This window comes from Ptychodera flava, chromosome 3 (genome assembly GCF_041260155.1).
Source record: "Ptychodera flava strain L36383 chromosome 3, AS_Pfla_20210202, whole genome shotgun sequence".
Lineage (NCBI taxonomy): Eukaryota > Metazoa > Hemichordata > Enteropneusta > Ptychoderidae > Ptychodera > Ptychodera flava.
Genome location: NC_091930.1, coordinates 38,795,278 through 38,823,174, shown reverse-complemented (window position 1 = coordinate 38,823,174; position 27,897 = coordinate 38,795,278). Strand labels below are relative to the sequence as shown.

At 37.1% G+C, this 27,897-nt stretch overlaps 1 protein-coding gene across 2 annotated transcripts; it reads right to left on the bottom strand.

The window, feature by feature from the left end:
* Window positions 1-120: 120 nt before the first annotated feature.
* Window positions 121-27,897, bottom strand: LOC139129973 (carboxylesterase 5A-like). 2 transcript variants are annotated; one of them, XM_070695680.1, is made up of 8 exons: window positions 27,732-27,897; window positions 24,336-24,492; window positions 23,811-23,888; window positions 23,102-23,220; window positions 5,626-5,799; window positions 3,580-4,224; window positions 1,022-1,208; window positions 121-604 (listed from the first exon to the last, which is right to left on the bottom strand). In XM_070695680.1, exons 2-6 carry the CDS (start codon window positions 24,472-24,474, stop codon window positions 4,165-4,167), a joined length of 570 nt encoding a protein of 189 aa, XP_070551781.1. In that variant the 5' UTR covers window positions 24,475-24,492; window positions 27,732-27,897; the 3' UTR covers window positions 121-604; window positions 1,022-1,208; window positions 3,580-4,164. The 2 variants fall into 2 exon arrangements, with proteins under 2 accessions (XP_070551781.1, XP_070551782.1); XM_070695681.1 differs by lacking the exons at window positions 23,102-23,220; window positions 23,811-23,888; window positions 24,336-24,492; window positions 27,732-27,897 and adding exons at window positions 6,570-6,688; window positions 7,308-7,385; window positions 7,830-7,986; window positions 11,667-12,062.

Genomic DNA, 27,897 nt, shown 5'->3' with positions numbered 1-27,897 from the left:
AGGGTCAGAAAAGAATTGTCAAAATTTGAGAGTTCGAATATCTGTAACCGAGAGGTGTTCTAGCTTAAATCATTGCCATTTGTCTCTGAAAACATCACAGCTAACAATACGCTCAACTGGTTTTGCTTTCTGAGAATATCCACGAGAAGCAGTATTCACCTCTTTATTAGATCGCTAAAGCAAAAGAAAATTGCAGACAAAATCTATCGTCAGCAGCGAAATCAATTGCACGGTCAATAAACGAAGACTTAAATGATAACTCGTGACAAGCCGGCACTACTAAGGTTGGACCCTGAAGTCATCAACATTCCCCCTTTTAAGATTCTTTACCAGTCGAAAGGTAAAATATTGACCTTACAACTACAAAAATGGCGTTTAAAAACATAAAGTACATCTAATTATTGCCGAAATTCTCAGCTTCAGCCGCGATAATTTGACAAGATTCGCTTAAGGTAAAGTACATTTTAGTAGCTTTTGCTGTGATGGCATTCTAATTCAACATGTAAAATGACATCCGTCAATCAGTTCCGCATAGGGCTGCTGATTTTCCTGTTCTTTGTATTTGACTTTCCATCATCATCTGCCTGGCACACTTGCCCAGCGTCTACAAAAGGAAAAAAATATGGAATCATAGTATAAATAGAGAGATTATGGCCGTTATATACGAGCTAAAACTTTTCAACTTTCTTTTGTTAAGCATTTAAGTTTTTATTATATATATATTTATATATATATATATATATATATATATATATATATATAATATAAGCTTACAAATATATATATATATATATATATATATATATATATATATATATATATATATATATATATATATCAGCTTGAATCTCTGAGTCACAACAATTACAAGTGTCCATAAATGTATCTGTACATGTACAGTAGGGTACATGTTGCATAAAAATCAAAAAAAAACAAACCAACAGGGTAGAGACAACTTGAGGGCACTTGTTTGTAGTCTATTCTTTATCAGGTCTACTGCAAATCTTGGCTTTAAAGATACCTGTATGTTTCATCAGCTTTGGAATGAAATCATTCCAGAATGCACACTCCTTGGCTTTCAGAGCTCGTTTGGTTTCCATTTTAGTGACAGGTCTTTGTACACTAATCGGGGTACTTTGTAAAGTGGCCATTCCGTTTGTTTCTCATCTTCTTCCAAATCTACGTCACCATCTGATAAATTTGGGTTTCTGAAGGTGAATAAAAAAATCATTGTATATAAAACATTTTACAATATTTGAGAGAGCAATAAAACGAGGCACATATACACAATAGACCAGTCTTGGCTTTGTCTGCAGCAATTACTGTTGGCCAACGCGTTCTACCCTTAATGCTGTATCACCCCAATATGTAATAATTATCCCAATATGTAATAGTAACCCAATATGGAATAACACTTAACCCAATATGTAATACTAACCCAATATGTAATAACACTTAACCCAATATGTAATACTAACCCAATATGTAATAACACTTAACCCAATATGTAATAACACTCAACCCAATATATAATACTAACCCAATATGTAATAACACGTAACCCAATATGTAATACTAACCCAATATGTAATAACACTTAACCCAATATGTAATACTAACCCAATATGTAATAACACTTAACCCAATATGTAATACTAACCCAATATGTAATAACACTTAACCCAATATGTAATACTAACCCAATATGTAATAACACTTAACCCAATATGTAATACTAACCCAATATGTAATAACACTTAACCCAATATGTAATAAAACTAAACTTGGAATATAATACTAAGCAAAATAATACAAAAAATGCCTAACAACCATCAACACGTCCCTGTGTAGCCAAAACACTTGAAAACTTAAGATGAAAAGGCGATAATTATTGAGTTCAGTAAACGTGCAAAAAAGCTAAGAACGCCCAGGTACCATAATCAAGCCGTCGGCGAGCATTTAAATTTATATTTTAATTGTTCCTTAATTTTCATACAGCGGAAATACCTGAAAACACATACATTTCTTATAATCATTTAGCAATAATTTCATGACGGAAAGAAAAGTTTCACCAATATTGCTTGTTCCTGACCGCACGACAATCAGAAAATGACAGCAATGGTTCAATTTTTTTACTTGTTTGTTTACATGCGGAACACTTATGGCTGTCAACATTCATAAAACCAAACACAATTTATGGTAAATATGAAAGCGACTACCGATATATTAATATGATGTGTAATATCACAACATTATGGGCAAATTAACGGGAATATTATCCTGACAGAAATGTTTCCAAAGATTAATAAAGAGGAGAAACTATACATGATAGCTCTGAAAGGCTGAAGTCACCAACTTCGATTGAATGATAATACCAGCCTTTCGTATATAAGGCTAACTTAATGGGATAAAAAGAAACATTCATTTAACTATTTTTGGTATTCTCTCAAAATATGTGCTCCCACACAATATTTTTGGGTTAACTCAATATGTAATTAACGATCTATTTTGGGTTAATCAAATATGAAATAAACCTTCCATGTAATAAAGTCCCCCAAGGAGAATGCACTGAAGTTTTATTGCATATTGGGTTAACCCAATATGTAATAAAGTCCCCCATAGAAAATGCATGGAAATTTTATTACATATTGGGTTAACCCAATATGTAATAAAGTCCCCATAGAGAATGCATGGAAATTTTATTACATATTGGGTTAACCCACTATAATCAGTCTTTTTCCCGAACAAAAACCAGATATATTATGTGAATTTATGTTGACAATTGATATAAAAGTAATCAGTAGGATATGGTGATTAGAAGTACATATTTGAAAAGGAAATTTGATTTGAAAAATAATCGCAATCATACCAATCCATAATCCAATAACACTAGGTCAAAATTTGTAAGACAATAGTTGTAAAACATAGACACAAAACAGCACAGAACAGACAGTAAATAGACGGTACAAACAAAGTCAAATTCAAAGTGAAATTTTAACCTCAAAGTGTCATTTTCCTATACATGGTTGTCTATTGCGGAAAATATGAACAGTTTGTTTACAATACAAAACTGGCAATGTCTGCGCATTTATGTATCTTAGAAAACGATATCAATGTACTCCACTAGAATATGATTAAGAGGGCGATTGTGTACAAAAAATATTGAATTTAATTTCCCTCACCACACTTTGACAGTGACAGCATTACAGCGATCACAAGCATAAATTGTAAATGATCACATTTTATTGAGTTACAGCTGTTTCATTGGAAAACCTCAGAAAACTGGCTTATGGAAGATTTGTTTTCTGCCCTGTTCGGATTGATTTAGTGGTATGATTTGCATTGAGTGAAAAGTTGGAGACCCCTTTATATTACGGTACTCTGAATTTTCAAGACCCCCTGTGAATATCCTGGTCTTTTTATTGCCTCCCGTTTCTCTTCTGTCCCCCTGTCGTTAGTTATACTCGTTTCCGATGTATATCAATGGCAAATTTATCTAAAAAACTATACCTAATGCATTTATAAGGTTATAGGTTATGATAAGAGTAATAAAATATTGTTAAACACTTTCAGTCTTACCCTGTTTTTGCAAAGTTAGTCCAATACTGTATCACATTTAGAGATAACTTGACCTCATCTTCAGGCATTGTCCAGTTCACCGCACTGTTGAAATGCCAACCGAAAACAAAGGGAACATCCTCCCGTGCGTGGCTTTCATCTTCCATTTCACCGCAGGACGGACGTAGCTGGCGTATGCGTCATGTGATACAGGTACACATTAGAGCCGGCCTCCGATGTGCGCACGCGCAGAGAGGTCTGCAGGGCACACAAAGGTCAGGTCACCAACGGTCTGGCTCAGGGCTTCTAAGTAATTGACATGGTCAGAGTCTGCATCTTCCCAGTTGACGTACATGAACTTGACGGCGTCAACGACAGCTGGGTTAGACTTCTTGTGGCGTCCGATCATGGCAGGGTACATTGCTTCATAAAGAGTTCTGTTGAAGAAGACGTCAGTGTCATCTGCCTTGTCGGGCATTGCCATAGCGATATGAACGCCCGGCCCTCATCTGAAGTGTTCCAATCATCAAATCGATTCTTCTTTCGGGAAAGTGCCGTCACGAACGATATCCACTGGGGGTGCTGACACGAGTTTTCCGTCGATGACTACAGGAAAAGGGATGGGTTTACATCCTGACCAAGCCCAGTGATACCAGCTATTTGTCCCTGCGTAATGATAAAGAGAAAAAAAACATTGAACATCACCAAGAATTGCAACAAAAAACAGGAGAGTCGAACGGTACAGAAGCATATTGAGAATTTCGGTGTTGTAAGCTATGGACGATTTTGCAAAAAAGTGTTCCAGCATGTGCAACTGCGTCGTTGTGTGCTAATGCAAGATGTCGACAACTGAATTGTAGGCCAGCCTACAATTAATTCAGTAAAATATTTCACATGATGCATTGTGTTTACAATATCAAAACTTTGTACTTTGTACTTTAAGAATTAGAAAAAGAACTGTACTAGGTCTTGAACCCAAAACCTGAAAATAATATCCATAGTTACGACCATTGTCTCATTTGCTTACAATTCTTTGCATTGTTGCAGATATACTGTGAAGTCTATTATTTGATGATTGAGCACCACCTTGACAGCTACCTATTTTAAATGATTGGAAATAAATCCTCGATTTGCAGCTAACCGAATCACAAATAGCCGGACAGACCATCGTAAACTGCTAGTCTTTAGAAAAGCAAGTCGTCAACAAGTAACATAAACAAGAACCTTTATCATTGTTCTGCTTGCATTAATTTATACTTCATATATGTATGTATGTATGTATGTATGTATGTATGTATGTATGTATGTATGTATGTATGTATGTATGTATGTATGTATGTATGTATGTATGTATGTATGTATGTGTGCTTGCTGCGTGCACGGTGCTGCGTATGTATGTATGTATGTATGTATGTATGTATGTATGTATGTATGTATGTATGTATGTATGTATGTATGTATGTATGTATGTATGTATGTATGTACGTACGTATGTACGTACGTACGTACGCATGTATGTATGTATGTATGTATGTATGTATGTATGTATGTATGTATGTATGTATGTATGTATGTATGTATGTATGTATGTATGTTTATTTCGTTTCTCTGTCTGCCTTTTACTACTTCGATCGGCTTTCTGTTCGACAGTGAGATCTGTCTACTTTTTCGCGTGTATGGAGTTCTATCTTCCACATCATTGATCTTATTTGAAGATTATCCGCACTATGAAATTCCTAATAGTTCACAACCTTTTTCTGTGATCGTAAATATCCAAAATACTTCCACAGTTGTTCGACGTCGCAGGCTTTTAATTATGTATGGTAATAGTCTTGGCCACAAATTTATTCTCACCGTTGTCATAAAAAGGTTAAATTTGTTAATATTGTTACAGGGAATTATCAATGAAGATAAAGGCCCATCGTATTTTACCTAGGCGAATTTTAGCTTTTAACAACTCAATAAATGAAAATGTTTAGAGCACTAGTTACTCATGCATAAACGACGTGGCGACACGTAGTCATATAAATTCTCGCTCGTTCACAAAGAATTACTGCTACTTCTCACTGTTTGTACATCGCTTGGATCTTTCAGGTCTTCAGCAGGCACGCTACGAAGACATTCAACCGACTCTTCAGACGTTTCCTTCTCGCATCCGACCAGCTTACCGAAACCGTGAGCTATCTTGTTCTGCCAGGCTACATTTGTGTTGAAATATCCTGGCAGTGACGCTGTTCCACTCTGAGAGAGAGAGAGAGAGAGAGAGAGAGAGGAGAAGAGAGAGAGAGAGAGAGAGAGAAGAGAGAGAGAGAGAGAGAGAGAGAGACAGACAGACAGACAGACAGACAGACAGACAGGACAGACAGAAGAGACAGAGAGAGAAGAGAGAGAGAGGAGAGGGAGAGAGAGGGCAAAACAGACAAACAGACCGACATGAAAGGATAACAGAGACATTCAAATAGAAATAGAACGAGGCATCGTCGTCAGAAAGACAGACAAAAGACAGACAGAGAGACAAAGCAAGACAGAAATAGATAGAGACGAAAGGAGAGATAAGTGAGCAGGCAGACATGTAGAGAGCTCGAGACGAAAGGCAGTCTCAGAGAAAAGAAGTCTTAGGGAAGAATGTAAAGATTAATGAACGTACGGACATATAATGAAACAGGCATATTTTTTCAGTCACAGTTCTCCATTATTACATAAACGAATGATGCCACTATCATAGAGCTACTCATTGTCAACTTGACGCATACAGATCATTAAGTGAATATGGAAAGTCGTTAATTCTGTCTGACATATTTCTAACCACTTACAGTTCGACGATGTTTGATGAAAGACTATAGAGTACTACGGAACAAAAACTTTTAACTTCAATCAACAAAGCGACTCCACAGATACTCGGTACAGATATTGTCTCGTTTAGAGTAGAGGTTACCTTCTTCTAACGAAAAAAATTCTGAAAAATTCTTGGTGCTTCGTTAATCTTACCGGGTCTATGGTTGATAAATTACCTGTAGAATTGCTCGATGGAATAAGCCGTCTGTCAAGGGAGATAACACTAGGTGTTCGGAACTCATTGCACCTGCACTTTCGCCAATATCGTCACTTTGGAGGCGTCTCAACACGAAGGCTGTGGAAGAAACAACAGGGTAAAACAACGAGCAAGGTGCAAAGATGAGAGGTGGTGCTCGCGCTGCACAGCATTGGAAGAGCCATTGTGTTTGAGAGAGCAGGCCAACAAATAAGGTTATTACATGTCTGATATATCGAACGCGAACGTCACGCGCGGCTCCGTAAGATTCAATGGTAACTTGTCGATGACGGTGTGGGTAGCACAGTCATCGTTTGACTGAAAGTGAACCAGAGCTTTTTTAAAACTCTACATTTTGGGATTCCAAAGTTGATCAAATTATATCTTTTTAAAGGAAATGCGATTTTCAGAAACTTATTCATTAAAAATCGATAAACTGCATAACAGTGCTTTGAACATATTAATGCGCTATTCGATTATGAAAATAGAAAAAGAGCATATGATTATAATTTCAAATAATTGAATAACCAATAAAAAGAAAGGCATGTAATAAAAAACATTATAGCCTTAACAATGGACTACATACCCTCGAGGCAGGAGACCATTTGCCCTCCTGACGTCAGGTGAATGGTAACCTACCATCGGAGCTGATAGGTCTCTTGTTTGGGCTATAATATTCTGGATTTGATGGTTTGAATTTCAGTTGCCGCTCTTTTACCTGCAATGTTGTCTTGAACCCACTGCAAAGCCAACACTTGATCGAGCAAACCATAATTACCTGTGGCGTGCTCATCACCTGTTGGAGGACAACAGATGGAATGATGTTTTCCTATCAGCATTGGTTGCGTGAGTGTGGAAAAACTCAGCATCAGAAAACCATAATGTCAATATACAATTCAGATGTTCTTGTTAACGGTGTAGCTTTGCTATGGGACAATATAAACACCTAATATTTTGAGGTTTTGAATAAGACCCCGGTGTGTTAACCTCAATATCTTTGTCTTTTCACCTTCCCCGATGTTATGTTAGTTTCATACTTGAGTGCATTGCGATAAAGAAGAAAATAATATGGCATTCAGATCAGATTTTTTCTGTTGTTTCGATTCGTGTTGCCTGTTTTCTGTTTCACGCATATATTCTGTCACTGGGATAAAACGTTAACAGTACCCTAATACAGAAGTATATGGTACAGACAGAATTTATCTGCAGTGAGGCCGTACGAGGGAAAGAGAACTCCTACCAGTAGATAAAAAGCCAAAGGGACCAAGTCGATAATTGATTGCCACCAAGATGACGTCACCAAGAGCAGCCAGAGCTGTTCCGTCGTAGTGTGTTCCCCCGGAGCCCATGAAGAAAGCGCCGCCATGAATCCATACCATCACCGGTAGCTTACCGGACTGAGTGAATGAAGTTATAAAAATACACTTAGAATTGCGGTCATCTTTAACCTATCCTAGAAGACTTTCCTGATCGATTCAAGTAAAGCAAAGATACGTTGCAAGTGACTATTTTCTCTAATTGCATCACAGAAAGCCTTAATGTATTCAGGGCATTATTTCACCATATTTTATCAACCACATCCGTCATAAAATGACCAGAGTCCTAGTAGATATACGCTGCGACCATAAAGGCTCGTCGACAATTACCACATTCGTCCATAGCTTTTTTTGGCATTGCTGTTCTATCAATCAGCGGACGGGGAACCATTCGTATTGATGGATATTTGCGCAGTGTGAATGTAGGTGCCTTGTTTAAGCTCACGCCTTCGCACACGTACGCTAGGTCGTACCGATGTCTCTGTTTGTGTGTGTGTCTGTCTTTCTGTCTTTTATACGAAACTCAAACATTCCTGAACAGATTCAAGTCTGAGTTGGTAGACATGTACCATACGCTAATGGAAAAAGATTAGATTTGCTTGGTGTTGCTTGCATATTCCATGCTCATTTATATAATTAATGATTTTAGAAAAACAAAGACATAGAATTGGATGAGATTGCCATAGATGTTGATCACACAATGCTTTACCCATGAAAGACATAAAGGTGAGACAAGAACAAGTGCTTATTTGCATATTTAATAAAATTTCCTTATTAGGGATAATTTGATCAAAATCGACGAAACTTTGAACATAAATTTAAGATACTATGATTTAATATTACTCAAAGTGATTATACATTTTTACCTCAGCCTATTCGTAATTTACATATTTACTGATTTTCTTAATTAGTGATATATATTTTGATTTTCTCGACAAAAGTTGACGAAATTCGTTATGTACATGGAATATATACTATGATAGCAATATTACTTAATATATTAAGGATTTTAACTTCAGCCATTCCTAATTCGGGTTCCTTTATTTTCTTTGGGGATACATGTCTGTGAGACTTGATCAAAATTGATAACCTGCTCTGTACATTGAAGAAACTATAATGACCAAATGTCGCTTAGAACTTTTACTTACTAATTTGCGTATTTAACGAACTTTCCTAATTAGAGATGTATATCTGGATTTGCTTACTCAAAGTTAACAAAACATATTTTGTAAATTGAAGATACTACGATATATCATGATTGAAACCATTTAGAATTTTTTTAGCTAATCAATAATTTGCGTATTTAATGAACTTTCCCAATAGGGATGTATATCTTGATTGACTCGACCAAAGTTGACGAAACTTGCTATGTATATTGTAGATACTATGATATAATATTATCAAACAGTCAGTTTTGATTTTGTAGAACATCTAATTACTAATTTGCATATTTAACAAACTTTTCTAATTAGGGTTATATCTTGATTGACTTCATCAAAGTCGATGAAACCTTATATGTACATTGAAGAAATATAATAAAATATTAATGAAAGTTGTTTAGCATTTTTACCCATGAAAGTTAATAATTTACACACTTTCCAAATCAGGGATATATACCTGAAAGGACTCTAAAAAGTATATGCAACTTTCTATGTATTTTGATGAGACTATATTGTTGTATAAATGAAAGATGTTTTGCATTATAATACCAACTAATGTATAATTTGGATGTCTAATGAGCTTTGACAGTTTGGCATATATATATATATATATATATATATATATATATATATATATATATATATATATATATATATATATATATATATAGCTGAAGGACTTGACCAAAGGCAATTACACTTGCAATATAAAGTCATGATCACAATGACAGCGATCAAAGAAATTTGTTTGTTTAGCTTTTTATTTACAGCTAAGAACATATTGTTGTATATTGTTCATGATGTTGATGATAACACTTTCAATGAAGTTAAAAACGTATGGCAAAATTTAAATTCACGACAAATGCAATATATACTGAAACACATCAGCATTTTCAGTTCATATCTGATTTTATTAAGGAGCGTTCATTGTCTATGATGGCACGGTAGACTACCAAAATCGGGTTGGAGTCCTCACGAAATTGTCGGGGCGGAGGAGGAGGGTAGGGTCCTGGAATGGAGAAACATAAGATGGGTTTGTTAGTATTTTTCACATGGCAAATAAGGTCGGGATACACCTCATCAAGCCTTGTTTATTCATTTATTTCGGGTAATAGAGTCATCCTAAGGACAAGTTTTTCTGACATCATTCATGCATCACTGAAAAACTAATATTATCCTCCTTAAGACATCTTGCCTTGGCAAGACTATCATTAAGGTTCGAGAGTCAAAGAGTGCGGGAATAACGGATTCGTAGACAAACTTTGGCTGAAGTAAAAAAGAAGAATTTACCGGCCCTACTCCTGCCCTGAATGTCTGAAAGCTTCCCTGAATTCGAAGACAGCGCACTTATAAAACGATAGCAGATAGACCAAGAGCAATAATTAAATCGCTCGTTCTTTTCCGACAAAATTACAATTTTTTTGATTGCGACAAATATATACTTTCACGTGCAATTGGTTTTACATTTAGGACAGTTTTGTTGTGCTATATTTTACAGTTTTTGATTTCTTCTAGGAGCATGTAGAAAATGCTACGAACAATTACCAAATGAACATTTACAAAGACCAGCGGGACTGGCCGTCTTATTTGCGCGCTTTGAACTTTTACACGCTCAAAAAGTGGTAAATGAACGAATATCCAATCAGCTCACTGCGAACCTCACGATCACTGGATGAATGGCTTGCACATATTTGGTGGCAGATAGTATATCGTTCGTAACGTCATGCACGAACAGGTAGCATACGTGAGAAATTCGTACCCTAGCCTCTGCTGTTCGGTATGATAGAGCAGATCGATTTTGTCGAAATCTTGTCCGGCCGTTTGACATTTTCCAATCAACACGTCAGTAGTAATCTGGACTTCCAGAAATACAATATATGTTATTTTTGTATATGAGAATTGAACGATAAAGTAAAGGCCTCAGGCGATCTGAGATGGTATGAGCGCAACGCGATGTTAGTCCAAAGGTCAGGTCAATGTATTTGCACGTTTTCCTCTTTGCTACGGGCCACCGTCCAATATCATGACTATCATATTGTACTGATGCGTTTTGACGGTATGTCACTTGTATAAAATAGTCTGGTAGCAGCGTTGTGCACTTATCTGGAGCTGACAATAAGGCTGTTATCCAAAGGCCTGTGCTGTGGAGTAAATGTTGAAACGCTACTTAAATCATGGTTACTCTACCCCAAGTGAGGTAGAGTGACCGTGCTTAAATGTAGAAAGCAAAAACGAAGACGAGGCCTGGACATTCTGATTGAAGCCCTTGTATCGTCATTAGAGGCATTTGCCAACGACTCAACATTCGTGCATCGTTATGTGGACGTTGAGTGTCTGGGTGTTTGTTGTGGACCGGAAAACTCTACCTTTGAGCACAGTGACTGTGAAATACTGGAAATAGGTCATGTCTCACTGAAACCATGCATGGACGACGGCGGTTGTGCACTGCACGGTCTGGAACAGACAACTAGATCTTGAGGATAGGTATGGTATTCAAATTGACAAAGTATGAAAATATTTCCATAGGATGTAACCCTATCGGTCATTTTGAATTGGATGATGCACATTACAACACATAATTAATTTAATATAGAGACTCACTTATCCTGTGGTGCATAAATGTTCAAGTATAGACAGTCTTCACTCTGTGGCTCGTCCAACGGAAAAATTGGTAAATAGGGTTGTATGCACGCCTTGCTAAGTTCCTTGGCATCGCGGAGCCCCTCCCAAGGGCCTTTTGGCTTTGGTGTTCGGAATCTAAGGTCACCAATCGGGGGCTCGGCGTAAGGTATACCTTGAAAAACGTGCACTGTGCTTTTGATGTCAACGTCTTTGTGCGCGAACTCGACCACCCTACCAGCGACTTTTCCAGATTTCAGCTCTACGATCGGGTCCTTCGGCGGTAATGCGGCCAACTAGAGTGGCGACAAACAGAGCGATTCCAACGGACGCCGGCGCCATTGCGGAAACTCACCTCTCTTCGACGCCTCGGAAATTAACTTTGGACCACGGATTACTAGTGCCTGGACGCCCAGTCACGCATAGCCATACCAATGAACATACAAATGACATAAACCTAGTAAAGGAGTCGTTCTTGTGCTGCCATAATTGGTACCACACATGCGCAAAATCGCAAATTTAAGAGCGACTGCATAGAACGTCGAAAACCCGAAGAAAATAGCTGTGTTTCTGTTAATAGTTAAGGATGTTTGAAAATCGCTGTCAAAAAACTGTCATAATCCAATTTTTCTGGAGCATATTTCCTCTCAGAAAGTTCCGAGGAGATAGTTGCGATTTTTGCCATAAAACACCATTTAATTCAAATGACCTATTTCTATGACCTATCATTTCTACCCCTGTCAAGTCAACAACGCAACTGTATCACTGTAAACGATTTTTTATGCATGGTGTATTTTCTACTTTCTGACAAGTTGGTTGGCATTTTGTAAACATCAAGAACAAAAGAGATAGCACTGCATTTGAAAAGCGCATATCTATATTAGTACACAAGACCTGAAAATGGATGTAAATATTCACTAATAAGGCAATAAATGACTGCAGCTCTAAAGTATTGAGAGCTTGATCATATACTTCTCGATTGTGGCTGGGCCTTTCAGTAGATGCAAAGGTGCATCGTATGGAATGGCCTGTGCCTATTGCGATCGCAACGCTGGAGTCGAGCAGATAATATAATACCTGTCCAAAATCGTTTTCATTTTAAAATCTAGTAACACACTACTGACAAATAGTCATCCATCTTTCGCATACGTTTGATAGTTTTGTTTTTATTTTTCTGCTGCCTTTGGATCAGTATCAATTGAAAGATCAGCCTTAATCTTCCCATAATGCTTCAGTATTTTTTGGTTAGTGTGTGTAGAAACACAAGATTCATGCATTACTGCTTGTGTAATGCATTTTGAAGAATGTCATGTGACTTTCAACGCAGCACTGTATGGATTCAAGTTTTGTTCTTTTTGTGTGATATGATATGAAATACTCAATAATTTCGAATATGTCTGATTTAACCTGCATATAATGTATAACGGTGCAGATTATACAGGTTTTGCTGATAAGCCAAGTCGTCGACAAATCGATATTTCGTAAAACAGAAATCTGTGAAAAAACCTAATAACCCTGTATGAAATGTACAGATGCTATCCTATCAATGTTGCTGTTTTGCAAAATTCTTGAAAAAGTTACTGTTATACGTTATTGTTATCTCCGTGCGGCAAACGTCCATTCGTTTTCCGAGCGGTAATCATGGTTTCTAATCTTTTTCTTCAGAAAGTGTCAGGTTCATGAAATGTTCATAAAATGTCTCAATTGAAGCTGCGGGAAACACAAGAAATTTTGCAACATTGTAACCGTAAATCACACTTTAAAACGAACCCCAACAAGGGGAGGGTCAGAAAAGAAATATCAAAATTTGAGAGTCCGAATATGTGTCTCCAAGAGGGGCTCTACCTTAAAAAATGGCCATTTATCCCCGAAAACAACACAGCTACAATACTCTCAACTGGTTCTGCTTTCTGAGAATAACCACGCGTAAGAATTATTCAACGCTTTATTAGATCGCAAAGCAAAAGAAAATACAGAAAAAAATCTTTGATCAGCAGCGTAATCAATTGCACGGTCAATAAACAAAGAATGCATTGCGTCACTCTCGTAAAATGATAACTCGTGACACCCGGCACTACTAAGGTTGGACCCTGAAGTCATCGCTGTCCCCCTTTTCAAGATTTCACCGCTTTTACCAGTAAAAGTAAAATATTGACCTTACAACTAGTGACCTTACAACGAAGAAATAAGGCGTTTAAAAACATTAAATACAGTACATTTTATTGTTGCCGAAAGTTTCTGCTTCAGCTTCGATGATTTGATAAGATCCGCAAAAGGTAAAGGGATTTAGTAGCTTCACTGTGATGGCTCTCTCTCTCTCTCTCTCTCTCTCTCTCTCTCTCTCTCTCTCTCTCTCTCTCTCTCTCTCTCTCTCTCTCTCTCTCTCTCTCTCTCTATATATATATATACCATTAAGTGGCAGTTGTCAAACAGTTCCCCCATGTGGCTGCTTATTTTCTTCTTCTTTGTATTTTGCTTTTTCATCATCATCTGCCTGGCACGCTTGCGCATCGTCTACCAAAGTTAAAACATACGGAATCGTGTTACAAATAGATAGATTGATGGCTAGGACATGATTCGAGCTACAACTTTTCAACTTTCTCTTGTTCAGCATTAGGATTTTATGATTTCTATCTATCTATCTATCTATCTATCTATCTATCTATCTATCTATCTATCTATCTATCTATCTATCTATCTATCTATCTATATGTGTGTGTGTGTGTAGTCAAAAGTAGTTAAAGACTTTAAATTCACTCGGATGGAAATAAATACAGCAATGATGTAAAGTAATGTCATGCAAGTGCAAGCAAAACGGTAGATCATTATGGGTTCTCTATGATGAAGATATGATATCAGCAGGATTTTTTATAACAATGAATATACAGCAAAGAAATAACATCATCAAAATCTCCTAGGTGTTCATCAGTTATTTACCAGGGCGACTGTTTCGGGGATTTGAAAAATACAGTTATATATAATATATATATATATATATATATATATATATATATATATATATATATATATATATATATATATATATATATATATTATATTATATATATATATATATATATACGCTGTGATATATATATATATATATATATATATATATATATATATATATATATATATATATATATATATATATATATATATATATCACAGCGTGTTACATTTCAAGTGTCCATAAATGTATCTGTATATGTTCAGTAGTGTACACATTGTATAAAACTTTAAAAAATAACAAACCAGGTGGAGATAACATGAGGACACTTATTCGTTAGACCATTCTTTATCAGGTTACTGCAAATCTTGGCTTTAAAGTTACCTGTGTGTTTCATCAGCTTAGGAATGAAATCATTCCAGAAGGCACACTCCTTGGCTTTCAATGCTCGTTTGGTTTTATCTTTATTGACAGATCTTTGTACTCTAATCCGGGTACTTTGAAGAGAGGCCATTCTCTTTGCTTTTCATCTTCTGTCAATTCTACGTCACCATCTGATACGTTTGGATTTCTGAAGTTGAATAAAAATCATTGTATACAAAGCATTTTACAATATCTGAGAGAGCAATATAACGGGGTACGTAGACTAACCACAATCTTTGCTTTATAGCAGTTACTGTTTGCCAACGTGTTAACACCACGATCCTACCCCCAGTGCGACAGTTTGTTGAAGGTTATTCTTTCAACTTATTCTGTTTGATATTTAAAAGCCCACAGACTTTGAGCAAATCAAATATACATACACACAAAGAGTTTATCTCTGCCTGTCTCTCTGTCTGTCTATCCACCTCTGCCTCTCTCTCTCCTCGCAAGGATACTATATAAGGGAACAAACGATATTTCATCGACTTTTTTCTCGCATCCCTTTCACGACGTTCTCCAAAAATATTCACCCTTCATTTTTGTGCCCCTCCAGCAATTTCAAAATTGTAGAGCGACCAGCACCAACCTATCGCATAAGCTCCTACACTGTAAAAAATAGCGGACGCTAGACGCGTCTTTACGCGTTCAAAATGTACGTGTCGGTGTTCAAATTTGAACGGCTAGTGTTCATATTGTTAACACTAGTGTTCATATTATTAACAATGATGTTCTAAACCTGAACACTATGTGTTAACAACCATCTCCTTCAAGTGTTCAAAAACTCAGCATCACAGAAATTTTACAATACTGTGAAATAATTAACAGTCTTTTGTGTTTTTTACTTTACAATGGCTATATTCAATTTACTACTGCCTCGCTGTCCGGCAAACGTACACGGATTTTGGTGTGACGAATTTCCCACTAAGTGAAAAATATTTCCAGTCTACAATTGCTGAAAGCATGTTTTTTCTAAAAAAGAAGTATGCAAAATAATTTTACACGTTTATTACGTGTTGAAATTTTGAAAATTTGAAAAAAAAAATCAGAAAACTACCATGAACGTTTTAATTTTAACATCGGCGTGCAAGAGGCGTTCTACTTCTAAACACTTGGTGTTCAAGTTTGGTGCCTTTTCCTATCCCATGATGCATCAAAACGGAAGTTGCGACATTTTTCTTGTAAGCGCACCCTGAAGTCGTGATCGTGCGGAAACATGACCAGAAAGGGTAAGTTTTCTCTCCAAAATAGTAAAAGGTATTAGATTTTGAAGCATCTGTATTAATATCCTTCGAAATTAATGGTATTGTACTTTGAAATAGCTTAACTACGTGAAGAAACGTTTTTTCAGTGGCTGGTATACCAACAACAAGCTGTGATACACGAGGTACTTTTGGCCATGGCCTATCGATCGATCTCACTCGGGTCAAGGGTCATCGTAACACCAACTTAAGCGATAACCCTTTACCTGAGCGCGATCGATACGCCTTGCATAGTACCGCAGCGTAATCACAGCTGATGTCTTTTAGTAGAGACAATCGCATGTAAAAAATCGGGCTAATGTGCAGCACTGAATAAGATCTGACCCAATTGGGTAGCTGAATCTGACCAATATAATGAAAACAATACAAATAGACTCCCTAAGTGGCTGTGAATAGTGAAAATGGACCAATCAGAGAAAGAGCTTATTCAAGCTGCACATCAGCAGAAAAAATCAGTTAAACATCGTAGAGTATACAATGTATTGTTTCAGCATATGAGAGTTTGGCTTTTTTATTTTAATCAATTGATGACAAGAAGAAACCAATATTTTGTAACAGTATTGAAGAGAGGCACTGTATATGAAAGTCTCCCCTTTTCCTTAACCTAATCAGTCTCTTGTCTTTCATTTAAAGTCTCATCTCGCCATATTACCTATTGTTGCATCATTTTCAGGATGTAAAAAGTTGGATTTAACTGAAAATCGAAGAGTTGTTACAGAAGCTGGTGCACGCGGTACAGTAATGAAGAAGATGAGTGTACAGGTAGCTGTCTTGAAACAAGCTTGAGAACCTCAGTTCATCTCTAATGTAGATTTAAACTTCCAAGGGTCAGTAACTGAATTTTGATAAGTTTCTGTATTTTTTTCTGAATTAATCTAAGCTTTGGTAGCATGCTATGATCAACTACATGTTGCCGGAGAATAAGTTTTCACAGACGTGTAGTCTCCTTTATCAGATGCAAGGGTGGAATGAAAAATTAAAGCTGAAAGCGACGGAAAATTCAGAGTAAAAATGTCCACTCTTAATTACTGAATTTTCTGAAATTTTCACTCTGAATTTTCTGTCACTTTCTGCTTCAATTTTTCATTCCCCCTTTCATCTGATAAAGGAGACTTCACGTCTTTGGAAGCTTATACCCTTATAAAATTTAGTTGATCATAGCATGCTACCAAACCTTAGAGAATTTTGTATTGTACCTTAACACGACTCTTATTCTTAGCAACTGGTTTTTAGCTTTGCCGTCAGCTAAATAGGTGGATGTGTAGCATTGTCCTCAAATTTCCTCAAATTTGTACATCCCAAGGTTTTTCTTCAAAACAGCCTGTACGAATCCTTTAATATTTGGATTACAGGTCCCCAGGGATTACCCTAATCACATATGTTCAAATTATGATGAACTATGCGAATTTATATTTTTGAGGCTAATTTTGCTATTTTTGGCAAAAATCTTCTTCTCTTTTACTGACGTCTTCAATATTTGGTAAACATGTCCCTAAGAATGACCCTAGTCAAATTTGTGCTAGTTGTGATGAAATATTCAATTTTTATATTTCTTGGCAATTTTTGTCATTTTTGGTCAAAAGTTCTTTAAAAATCTTTTTCAAAACTGCTAATTGAACAGCTTTATATTTAGGACATAGATCTCTACTTGATAGCCTTTTTCAGATTGTTCAAATTATGCAGAAATTTGAAACTTTGTATTTTAAAGACATTAAAGACATTTCAGACATTTTAAGATATGAGGGATTACCAGAATGTGATTTATTCACATTATGATGCAATCTACATTTTTTTATTTTAAGGGTGATTTTTATCACTTTAGGTAAAAACATTTGTATAAAAAATTAATAGCAAGGTACACCAGAATCTGAAAGGTCTTAAAGAATATGTTTTTAATTTCTGAGAAGTAGAGTTTTGAAATGTCACCGATTTATGTCATTGTTTATTTAAAGATATTACAAACAAACAAAGGTTTTTGTTCATGAAGGACTTTGTTGGACAAGGAAATAGGTTTTACCCTAACAGGGACCAACTTTCCCCACTTTCTGCATGTTGTGCCTTACTGTGACACTTTGACAACTTTACATGTTGTGTTTACTTTAATGTGGACAACTATGTATCATGTGCACTAGAGAAGCCTTGACTAACTTTCTTTTTCTTCAAAATTTACAATTGTCTATACAAGAGGAAATGTCTTTAAGAAACCATCTTACAACAATGAAGTATGCATTCCATACATACACGTGTTTTCAACACAGTAAGTAAGCTAAATTTTGAGCTTTTTCAGTTGATTTTTTGTACATTTTAAACAAGTATGAACCTTAAGAAAAACCTGTTATGTCATTACTTTGTTTATATTTTTTAAAACGATCTACATTTTTTATGGTGATTTTTAATGCTTATGTTTTTGATAGGAGGGTGTTAACACCGTTGGTATTTTCCTCTGACAAACTTTACATACAAATTGGCCAATGTTTATTTGCCCATTTTACAGTAATTGTATTTTACTCTAGAAATGCTTTGTGTATTTTTAGAATAAAATAATTTTATTGAATATCAGTGGTCTGTAATGTTATTCCAAGGCTTGAACACCCCCTGAACGCCCAAAATTAAAGGTGTTCAACAAGCGCGCATCATGTGTTCTAGCCTTTAACACACTTATCGTTGAACGGCGTCCATGCGTTCAAAAAGTGTTACAGCCCTTTGAACGCGTAAATGCGTTCAATTTTTTGAACACATTTCATGTGCAACGTGTGTTAAGATATGGAACACCATGGTGTTCAATATAATGTCTGATGAACACGTAGCGTTCAAAATCTGCACACGTGTGTTCAAAATTGAACGTTGGTTGAACACGTAGTGTTAAATTTCTGAACTTCTAGACGCGTTCAAAAAGTGTTACAAAAAGGCGTTTAATTGGTGTTCTATCCTTGAACACTTAACTTTACAGTGTATGTCATATCTTAGACATAAATCTACTATCGAGTCTAGGGTAATTAAAGCATAAGAAATCTGTCACTCATTTAATTTCACCTAAAGGTAGTCATAGTGCAAACTATAAACAATCTTGTCCTAAACAAAACCAGATAGTTATGGGAATTTATGTTTGACAATTGATATAAACGTAATTCAGTAAGATATGGTGATTAGAAGTACATATTTGAAAAGGAAATTTTATTTGAAATTTTACGCAAAAGTGTCATTTCCGATACGTGGTTATCTATTGCGGAAATTATAAATAGTTTGTTGACAATACAAAACTGGCAATATCTGCGCATTTATGTATCTTAGAAAACTGATATCAATGTACTTCACTAAAATATAATTAAGAGGGCGATTGTGTTCAAACAAATGAATTTGAATTTCTCATAACCATACTTTGACAGTGACAGCATTACAGTGATCACAAGGACAAATTGTAAATGATGATCAGTTATTGAAATACAGCTGTTTCATTGGATAACCTCAGAAAACTGGCTTATGGGAGATTTGTTTTCTGCCATGTTCAGGACGATTTAATGGTATGATTGGCATTGAGTTAATAGTTGGAGGCCCCTTATATTACGGTACTCTGGAATGTCCTTGTACTTTTCGTGCTCCTTAAAGGGACAAAGTCGGCCATTTTCATGAACTTTGTTTGATATGAGATACTACTCATCATTATTTGACACTTTGAAAGATACTGTATGAATGGGAAACCATGCATATATTCAAACCCGGTTTTAGACACATTAAATACAACTACCACGAAAATAAATTAATGTTCATAACCAATTTGTTTATTTTTGCGATCAATTTATGTGTCGTGTCTAAAATCGGGGTCGAATATATGTATGGTCACCCATTCATTCATTGTCTTTCAATATATCAAACAATATAAGCAGTATCTCGTATCAAAAAAAAATTGTGAAAATGGCCGACTTCGTCCATTTAAGTTCTCTTCCGCTCTTCTCTGCTGCCCTTAGTTATGCTCGTTCCCTAATATATATCAATGGAAATTTAAATAAATAAACTATACAAAACGGCATTTGTAAGGATAAGGTTATTAAAAGAGAAACAAAAAAAAATCGTTAAATACTTTCAATCTTACCCTGATTTTGCAAAATTAGTCCAATACTTTATCACCTTTAGAGATAACTTAACTTCATCTTCAGGCATTGTCCAGTTCACCGCACTGTTGAAATGCCAACCGAAAACAAAGGGAAGATCTCCATGTGCGTGGCTTCCATCTTCCATTTCACCCGCAGGACAGACTTGCTGGCGTATGCGGTCATCTGATACAGGTACACATTAGAGCCTGCCTCGTCGAGTGCGCGCGCGCCGAGAGGTCTGCAGGGCACACAAAGGTCAGGTCACCAACCGTCTGGCTCAGGGCTTCAACGTAATCGACATGGTCCAAGTCTGTGTCTTCCCAGTTGACGTACATGAACTTGACGGCGTCCACGACAGCTGGGTTAGACTTCTTATCGCGTCCTATCATGGCAGGGTAAATTGCTTCATAAACAGTCTGTTTAAGAAGACGTCAGTGTCATCTGCCTGGTCGGGCATTGCCATCGCCATTAACAACCGGCCCTCATCTGGAAGTGTTCCAATCATCAAATCGATTCCTCTTTGGGGAAAGTGCCGTCACGAACGATATCAACTGGGGACGCAGACACAAGTTTTCCGTCGATGACTACAGGAAAAGGAATGGGGTTTACATCCTGGCCTAGCCCGGTGATACTAGCTATTTGTCCCTGCGTTATAATAATGAAAAAAACATTGAACATCACCTAAGAATTGAAAAAAAAAGGAGAGTCGAACGTATCAGAGCATTTGAAATTTTCCGTGTTGGAAGCTATGGACATTTTGCAAAGAGTGTTCCAGCATATGCAACCCTTGTCGTAGGAGCGTAACGCAATATGTCGACAACTGAAATTTAATTCAGCCTACAATTAATTCAGTAAAATATTTCACATGATGCATTGTGTTTACAATATCAAAACTTTGCACTTTGTATTTAACAATTAGAAAAAAAAGAACTGTACTAGGTTTCTTGAGCCAAAAACCCTGAAAATATTATCCATAGTTACGACCGTTGTCTCACTTGCTTACAATTCTTTGCAAATTGCAGATATACTGCAGGACTATTATTTGAATGCACACCTTGACAGCCACTATTTCAGATGATTTAAAATAAATCCTCGATTTACAGCTAAACGAATCGTATGTATGTATGTATGTATGTATGTATGTATGTATGTATGTATGTATGTATGTATGTATGTATGTATGTATGTATGTATGTATGTATGTATGTATGTTTGTTTATTTTCGTTTCTCTGTCTGCCTTTTTCTACTTCGGCGTTTTGTTCGACAGTGAGGTCTGTCTAATTTTTCGCGTATGTGGAGTTATATCTTCCACATCATTGATCTTATTTAAAGATTATCCGCACTATGAAATTCCTAAATATTCACAACCTTTATCGAATTTTTCTGGGATCGTAAATAGCCAAAATATCTCCAGAGATATTCGAAGGTCTCAGGCATTTATTATGTGTGGTAATTGTCTTGGGTGCTCTGTTAACAAATTTATTCTCACCGGTGTCATAAGAAGTGTAAATTTGTTAATATCGTCACAGGGAAATATCAATGAAGAAAAAGTCCTATCATATGAGAGCAATAGTTACTCATGCACATAACGACTCAAACGTGGCGACAAATAGTCTTATAAATTCTCGCTCATTCACAGAGAATTACTGTCACTTCTCACTGTCTGTACATCGCTTGGAACTTTGAGGTCTTCAGCAGGCACGCTACGAAGACATTCAACTAACTCTTCCGACGTTTCCTTCTCGCATCCGACCAGCTTACCGAAACCGTGAGCTATCTTGTTCTGCAGGCTACATCTGTGTTGAAATATCCTGGAAGTGCCGCTGTTCCACTCTGAGAGAGAGAGAGAGAGAAGAGAGAGAGAGAGAGAGAGAGAGAGGGAGAGAGAGACGAGAGAGAGAGAGAGAGAGGAGAGAGAGAGAGAGGAGAGAGAGAGAGAGAGAGAGAGAGAGAGAAGAGAGAGAGAGAGAGACAGACAGACAGACAGACAGACAGACAGACAGACAGAGGAGAAACAGACGGGCGGAGGAACAGATTAGAGATAGAAATAGAGAGGCAGAGACAGATACATAGACAGACACATGGAGGGGGACAAAGATAGACAGACCAACATGAAAGGATATTCAAATAGAAATTGAACGAGACATAGCAGCCAGAAAGACAAACAAAAGACAGACAGAGAAACAAAGTAAGACAGAAATAGATAGAGAAGAAAGAGAGACTTATGTGAGCAGACAGACATGTAGAGATTTCGAGACGAAAGGCAGAGTCTTAAAGAAAAGGACGTTTTAGGGAAGAATGTACAGATTATTGAATGTACAGACATGTAATGAAACAGGCATATTTTTTTCACTCACAGTTCTCTATTATTACGTAAATGAATGACATTATCATATATCATATAGCTACGCATTCTCAACTTAACGCACACACATCATTAAGTTAATATTAGATATTGTTAATTTTGTCTGTCGTATTTCTTACCACTGACAGTTCGACGATGTTTGATGAAAGACGATTGACTACTACGGAACAAAACTTTGAATTTCATTCAACAAAACGACTCCACAAATACTCGTTACATATATTGTCTCGTTTAGAGTAGATGTTACCTTAACGAAAACTTCTGAAAATTATTGGTGCTTTCGTTAATCTTACCGGATCAGTCTATGTTTTGATAAACTTATAATTACCTGTAGAATTGCTCGATGGAACAAGCCGTCTGTCAAGGGAGATAACACTAGGTGTTCGGAACTTATGGCACCTGCACTTTCGCCGAATATCGTCACTTTGGAGGCGTCTCCACCGAAGGCTGTGGAAGAAACAACAGGGTAAAACAACGAGCAAGGTGAAAAGGATGAGAGGTGGTGCTCTAGCTGCATAGCATTGAAAGAGCCATTGTATTTGAAAAAGCAGGCCAACAAATAAGGTTATTACATGTCTGATATATCGAACGCGGACGTCGCGCGCCGCTCCGTAGGATTCAATGGTAACGTCGATGACGTAGTGGTAGCACAGTCATCGTCAAAAATGATCACATTACATCTTTTACATAGGAAATCCGATTTTCAGATATTTATTCATAAAAATCGATAGACTGCATAACAGTGCTTTCAATATATAAATGCACTATTCGATTATCAAAATAGAAACAAAGCATATGATTATCATTTTCAAATAACCCGACAATTCTCAGAGATGACTATAAAAAGAAAGGCATGTGATAAAAACATTATAGCCCAGACAAGGGACAACATACCATAAAGGCAGATTACCATTTGCCCTCCCGAAGTCAGGCAAATGGTAACCTCCCATTGGGCATATAGTAGTCGCTTGTTTGAGCTTATAATATTCCAGATTTGATGGTTTGAATTTCAGATTTATACGTTGCCGCTCTCTTACCTGCTATGTTGTCTTGAACCCACTGCAAAGCCAACACTTGATCGAGCAAACCATAATTACCGGTGGCGTGCTCATCACCTGTTGAAGGACAAACGATGGAATGAAGTTTTCCTATCAGCATTGTTGCGTGTGCGTGAAAAAACTCAGCATCAGAAAACCATAATGTCAACAAACAATTCAGATGTTCTTGTTAACGGCGTGCTTTGCTATGGGACAATATCAACACCTCACATTTTGAGGTTTTGAATAAGACCCCGGTGTGTTATCCTCAACATCTTTTCTTTTCACCTTCCCGATGTTATGTTAATTTCATACTTGAAGTGCATTGTGATAAAAAAAGAAGAAAATAATATGGCATTCAGACCAGATATTTCTGTTGTTTCGATTCATGTTGTCTGTTTCATGCGTTTCACGCATATATTCTGTCACTGGGATAAAACTTTCTCAGTACCCTAATATAGAGAGTATATGGTACTGACAAGAATTAATCTGCAGTGGGCCGTACGAGGGCAAGAGAACTCCTACCAGTGGATAAAAAGCCAAAGGGACCAAGTCGATAATTGATTGCCACCAAGATGATGTCACCGAGAGCAGCCAGAGCTGTTCCGTCGTAGTGTGTTCCCCCGGAGCCCATGAAGAAAGCGCCGCCATGAAGCCATATCATCACCGGTAGCTTTTTGGACTGAGTGAATGAAGTTACAAAAAAACACTGAATAGCATTGTCATTTTCAACATATCCTAGAAGATTTCAGGTCGATTCAAGTTGAAACAAATGTCATGGAAAGTCCTTAAGTTTTACTGTATAGCTGATTGTATTCAGAGCATTATTCCACCATATTTTATCAACCACATTCGTTACAAAATGACCTAGTGTTCTTATAGGATACAGGCTGCGACCATAACGGCGCGTCGACAATCACCACTTTCGTTTATAGATTGCTTTTGGCACCTCAAACGTGCAGAACTGCTGTTCTTCAACCACTAGACAGAAAATCATTCGCATCGATGGCTACTTTACCGACCCAACCCTGTCATTTATGACAGAAGGCTTCCATAAAGTCGAAGACAGCGCCACTTAGGCCGCGTTCAAAAAAATGGTGAGGGGGGGGGGGCTGGAGGAATCGCGATTGAAATCTTATTTTTTTTCAGATCCCCCCTCAATACCCTCAAAAATTTTCAAGTCCCCCCTCAATACCCTCAAAAATTTTCAAGTCCCCCCCCCAAAAATTACCATATAGCCGCATATTTATTAGGAATGCACGCAGAGTAAAAAAAAACATGTAATGTGTCGTTCTGCACGCAGATGTTCAACACTACCTCTTATCAGCAGGTTGTAGAGCCATACACCTAGGGCACGCTCTTGAACTGATTCATTTTCAAATGCATCAGTGGACTTTTTGGATTTCTCAGTCTAAGCCGACTTGAGTTTATCCAACTCTGGCCAGTTCAATGGCACCAGCTGAAAAGCACACAAAATGACAATCATGAGAGAGTATGAAAATTGTGTATTCCTAGCTACGTTTAACCAAATTGTGAAAAAATGAGCACAGTGACCTACCGATTTTTTTTTTCAAAAGTACAAGACATATACAACTTAGATGCCACTTATAAAATGTTTTACAAAATTGACAATACTGGAAGGTTAAAATATTCCATGAAATTAATGTTTTAATCTCAGAAATTTTGGGTGTAATAATGGCAAATTTGATAACAAATAAAACATTCCATTTAATCACACATTTTTCCATTTAAATTAGAGTCTTTACTGTTCAGAGTTTTACTTTTGTGTTATTGGTACAATGAGACGTGAATTTTCATTCACTGCATGAATTTGAAATGAATGGTTTTATATATTGATTTTAAGTGATTTTAGAAAAACGGACTTTTCATCGTACATTTGTATAAGATCAAGTATGGTGACCCCATCTTTTTTCTCTAATATTTGATTGTTCTCATATGCCAGAATTCAAAAATTCATGGTAACTGTTAGTCCCCTAGTCTTCTATGTGTTGCTCTCTGGCTGGATCTTGTGTACAAGAATAGATGTATGTTTCACTGTCAATTGAGTGTCCTATGACCGAAACTCTTCTTAAACTACATCAGAGTCAGAGCTACATGTATCACTGTCACTGCCAGTATGTAGTAGCAGGGCAGTAGTTGTATTAACTTTTCATTTTGACAATATTTTTGTTCAGTTTATACAATTGTGTTCTTGTTCTACTCCCTACAGAATGTTGAGCTATCCAGTATTCATCTTGCCAACACAGCCTACGTGTACCGTGCATTTGCATCATTCAATTATCACCAATATTTAGACAAACGGGCTTTGTTGACCAACTGAATATTGTGTTTTTCAGCAGCATGCTGTAGAAAGACACCAAGAAACTGTGTTTGATACATTGCATAGAAATATTGAACAAATTATCAACAGTTGTAGCTCCTACCCCATTACAAGGCCAACTTGTTCTATGAAAATTTAATGGCATTCATACATTTTTAGACTTTTTCGAGATTAAAGACATAAAATGTGACAAAACAGTTCTAGATTTTGTTTAATTATTACTAACATTAGAACCATTGGACGACATCAAAATGTTGGGAGTCAAAATATTTTCAGGTCCCCCCCCCTATAGGCAGAGCAAAACTTTCAAGTCCCCCCTCGACTACCCCAAAAATTTTCGAATCCCCCCTGAATTCCTCCAGCCCCCCCCCCCCCCCCTCACCAATTTTTTGAACGCGGCTTATGAAACAATTGCAGCTAGGCCAGGAGGATACTTAAATGCTTTTCCTTCTCTGGCCAATTTGGAACTTTTTGAATTGCAATAAATATATAGTTTTGCACTGTAATTACTTTTTTTACATTTAGTTCGGGTTTGTTACGCATATTTTATAGTTTTTTTTCTTCTGGGAGCATGTGGAAATGCTACGAACAACCCGAGGAACATTACAAAAACTTAGGATTAACCGTATTTTTCCAGCACGCTTGGACTTTGACACGCTCAAAAACGTGGTCAACGAACGAATATCCAATCAGCTCACCACTTCGAACCTCACCTAAGGAACAGCTTGCATAATGTGGTGGCAAATAGTATATCGTTCGTGACGTCACGAACAGGTAGCATATTTGAGAAATTGGTATCCCTTGCACCTGCTGCACGCAATTTATGTAGCCTAATGTTTGTACATGAGGACAAAGTGAACGATAAAAATAAAGGCTTGAGACGATCTGAGATGACCTGAGCGCAACATGGTGTTCGCCTACAGGTCGGGTCAATGTATTTGCGCTTTAACCTCTTTGGTACGGGCACCGTCCAATACCGTGATAACACGGTACTGAGGCGTTCTGTCGTTAGGATGCTCGTATCACATACTGTGGTAGCAGCGTTGTACATTTGTGTTACCCAGACGATAAAGAAATGCCCGTGCTATTGAGTAATTGGTGAAATACTATATTACGTAAATGTAGAAACAATTAGACGAACACGAGACGTACGCATTTGTCAACGACTATGCTAAACATTCGTGCACAGTCACCTGTGGTCTATTCCGCTCTGCGACTATGCGCCCCACAGACTTGTGTTCTCAAGCATATGTACACATGTTTATGGGACGAATAGACGCAGAGCGAAATAGACCACAGGTGACTGTGATTCGTGCATCATTCTGTGCACGTCCGAGTGTTTGCTGAGGACTGGAAACCCTACCTGTGTAGGGTCACAGGTGAAATGGGTCATGCTCACTAAAAGAATGAACGACGGCGGTGTGCTGCACGGTCAGCAATAGACACTACATTGAGGGGATTGGTATGGTGGTCAAAATTGACAAAGAACAAAATAATCACAACGGAACGTAACCTTGTCTGTCATAGCGAATTGGATGATGCACATTACAACACATAAGTAATTTAATATAGAGACTCACCCCATCCTGTGGTGCATAGATGTTCAAGTATAGACAGTCTTCACTCTGTGGCTCGTCCAACGGAAAAATTTGTAAATAGGGTTGTATGCACGCATTGCAAAGTTCCTTGGCATCGCGAAGCCCCTCCCAAGGGCCTTTGGGCTTTGGTGTCGGAATCTAAGGTCAC

Bases quoted from the DNA above. Each gene is read 5' to 3' on its own strand.
- LOC139129973 (XM_070695680.1), bottom strand. From the start codon at position 24,474: ATGATATGGCTTCATGGCGGCGCTTTCTTCATGGGCTCCGGGGGAACA. The intron at 23,221-23,810 runs GTAAGAGAGCGG...TTTCTTCCACAG, and splicing joins GGTTCAAGACAACATAGCAG to CCTTCGGTGGAGACGCCTCC. The intron at 5,800-23,101 runs GTAATTATAAGT...TCTCTCTCTCAG, and splicing joins TCCATCGAGCAATTCTACAG to AGTGGAACAGCGTCACTGCC.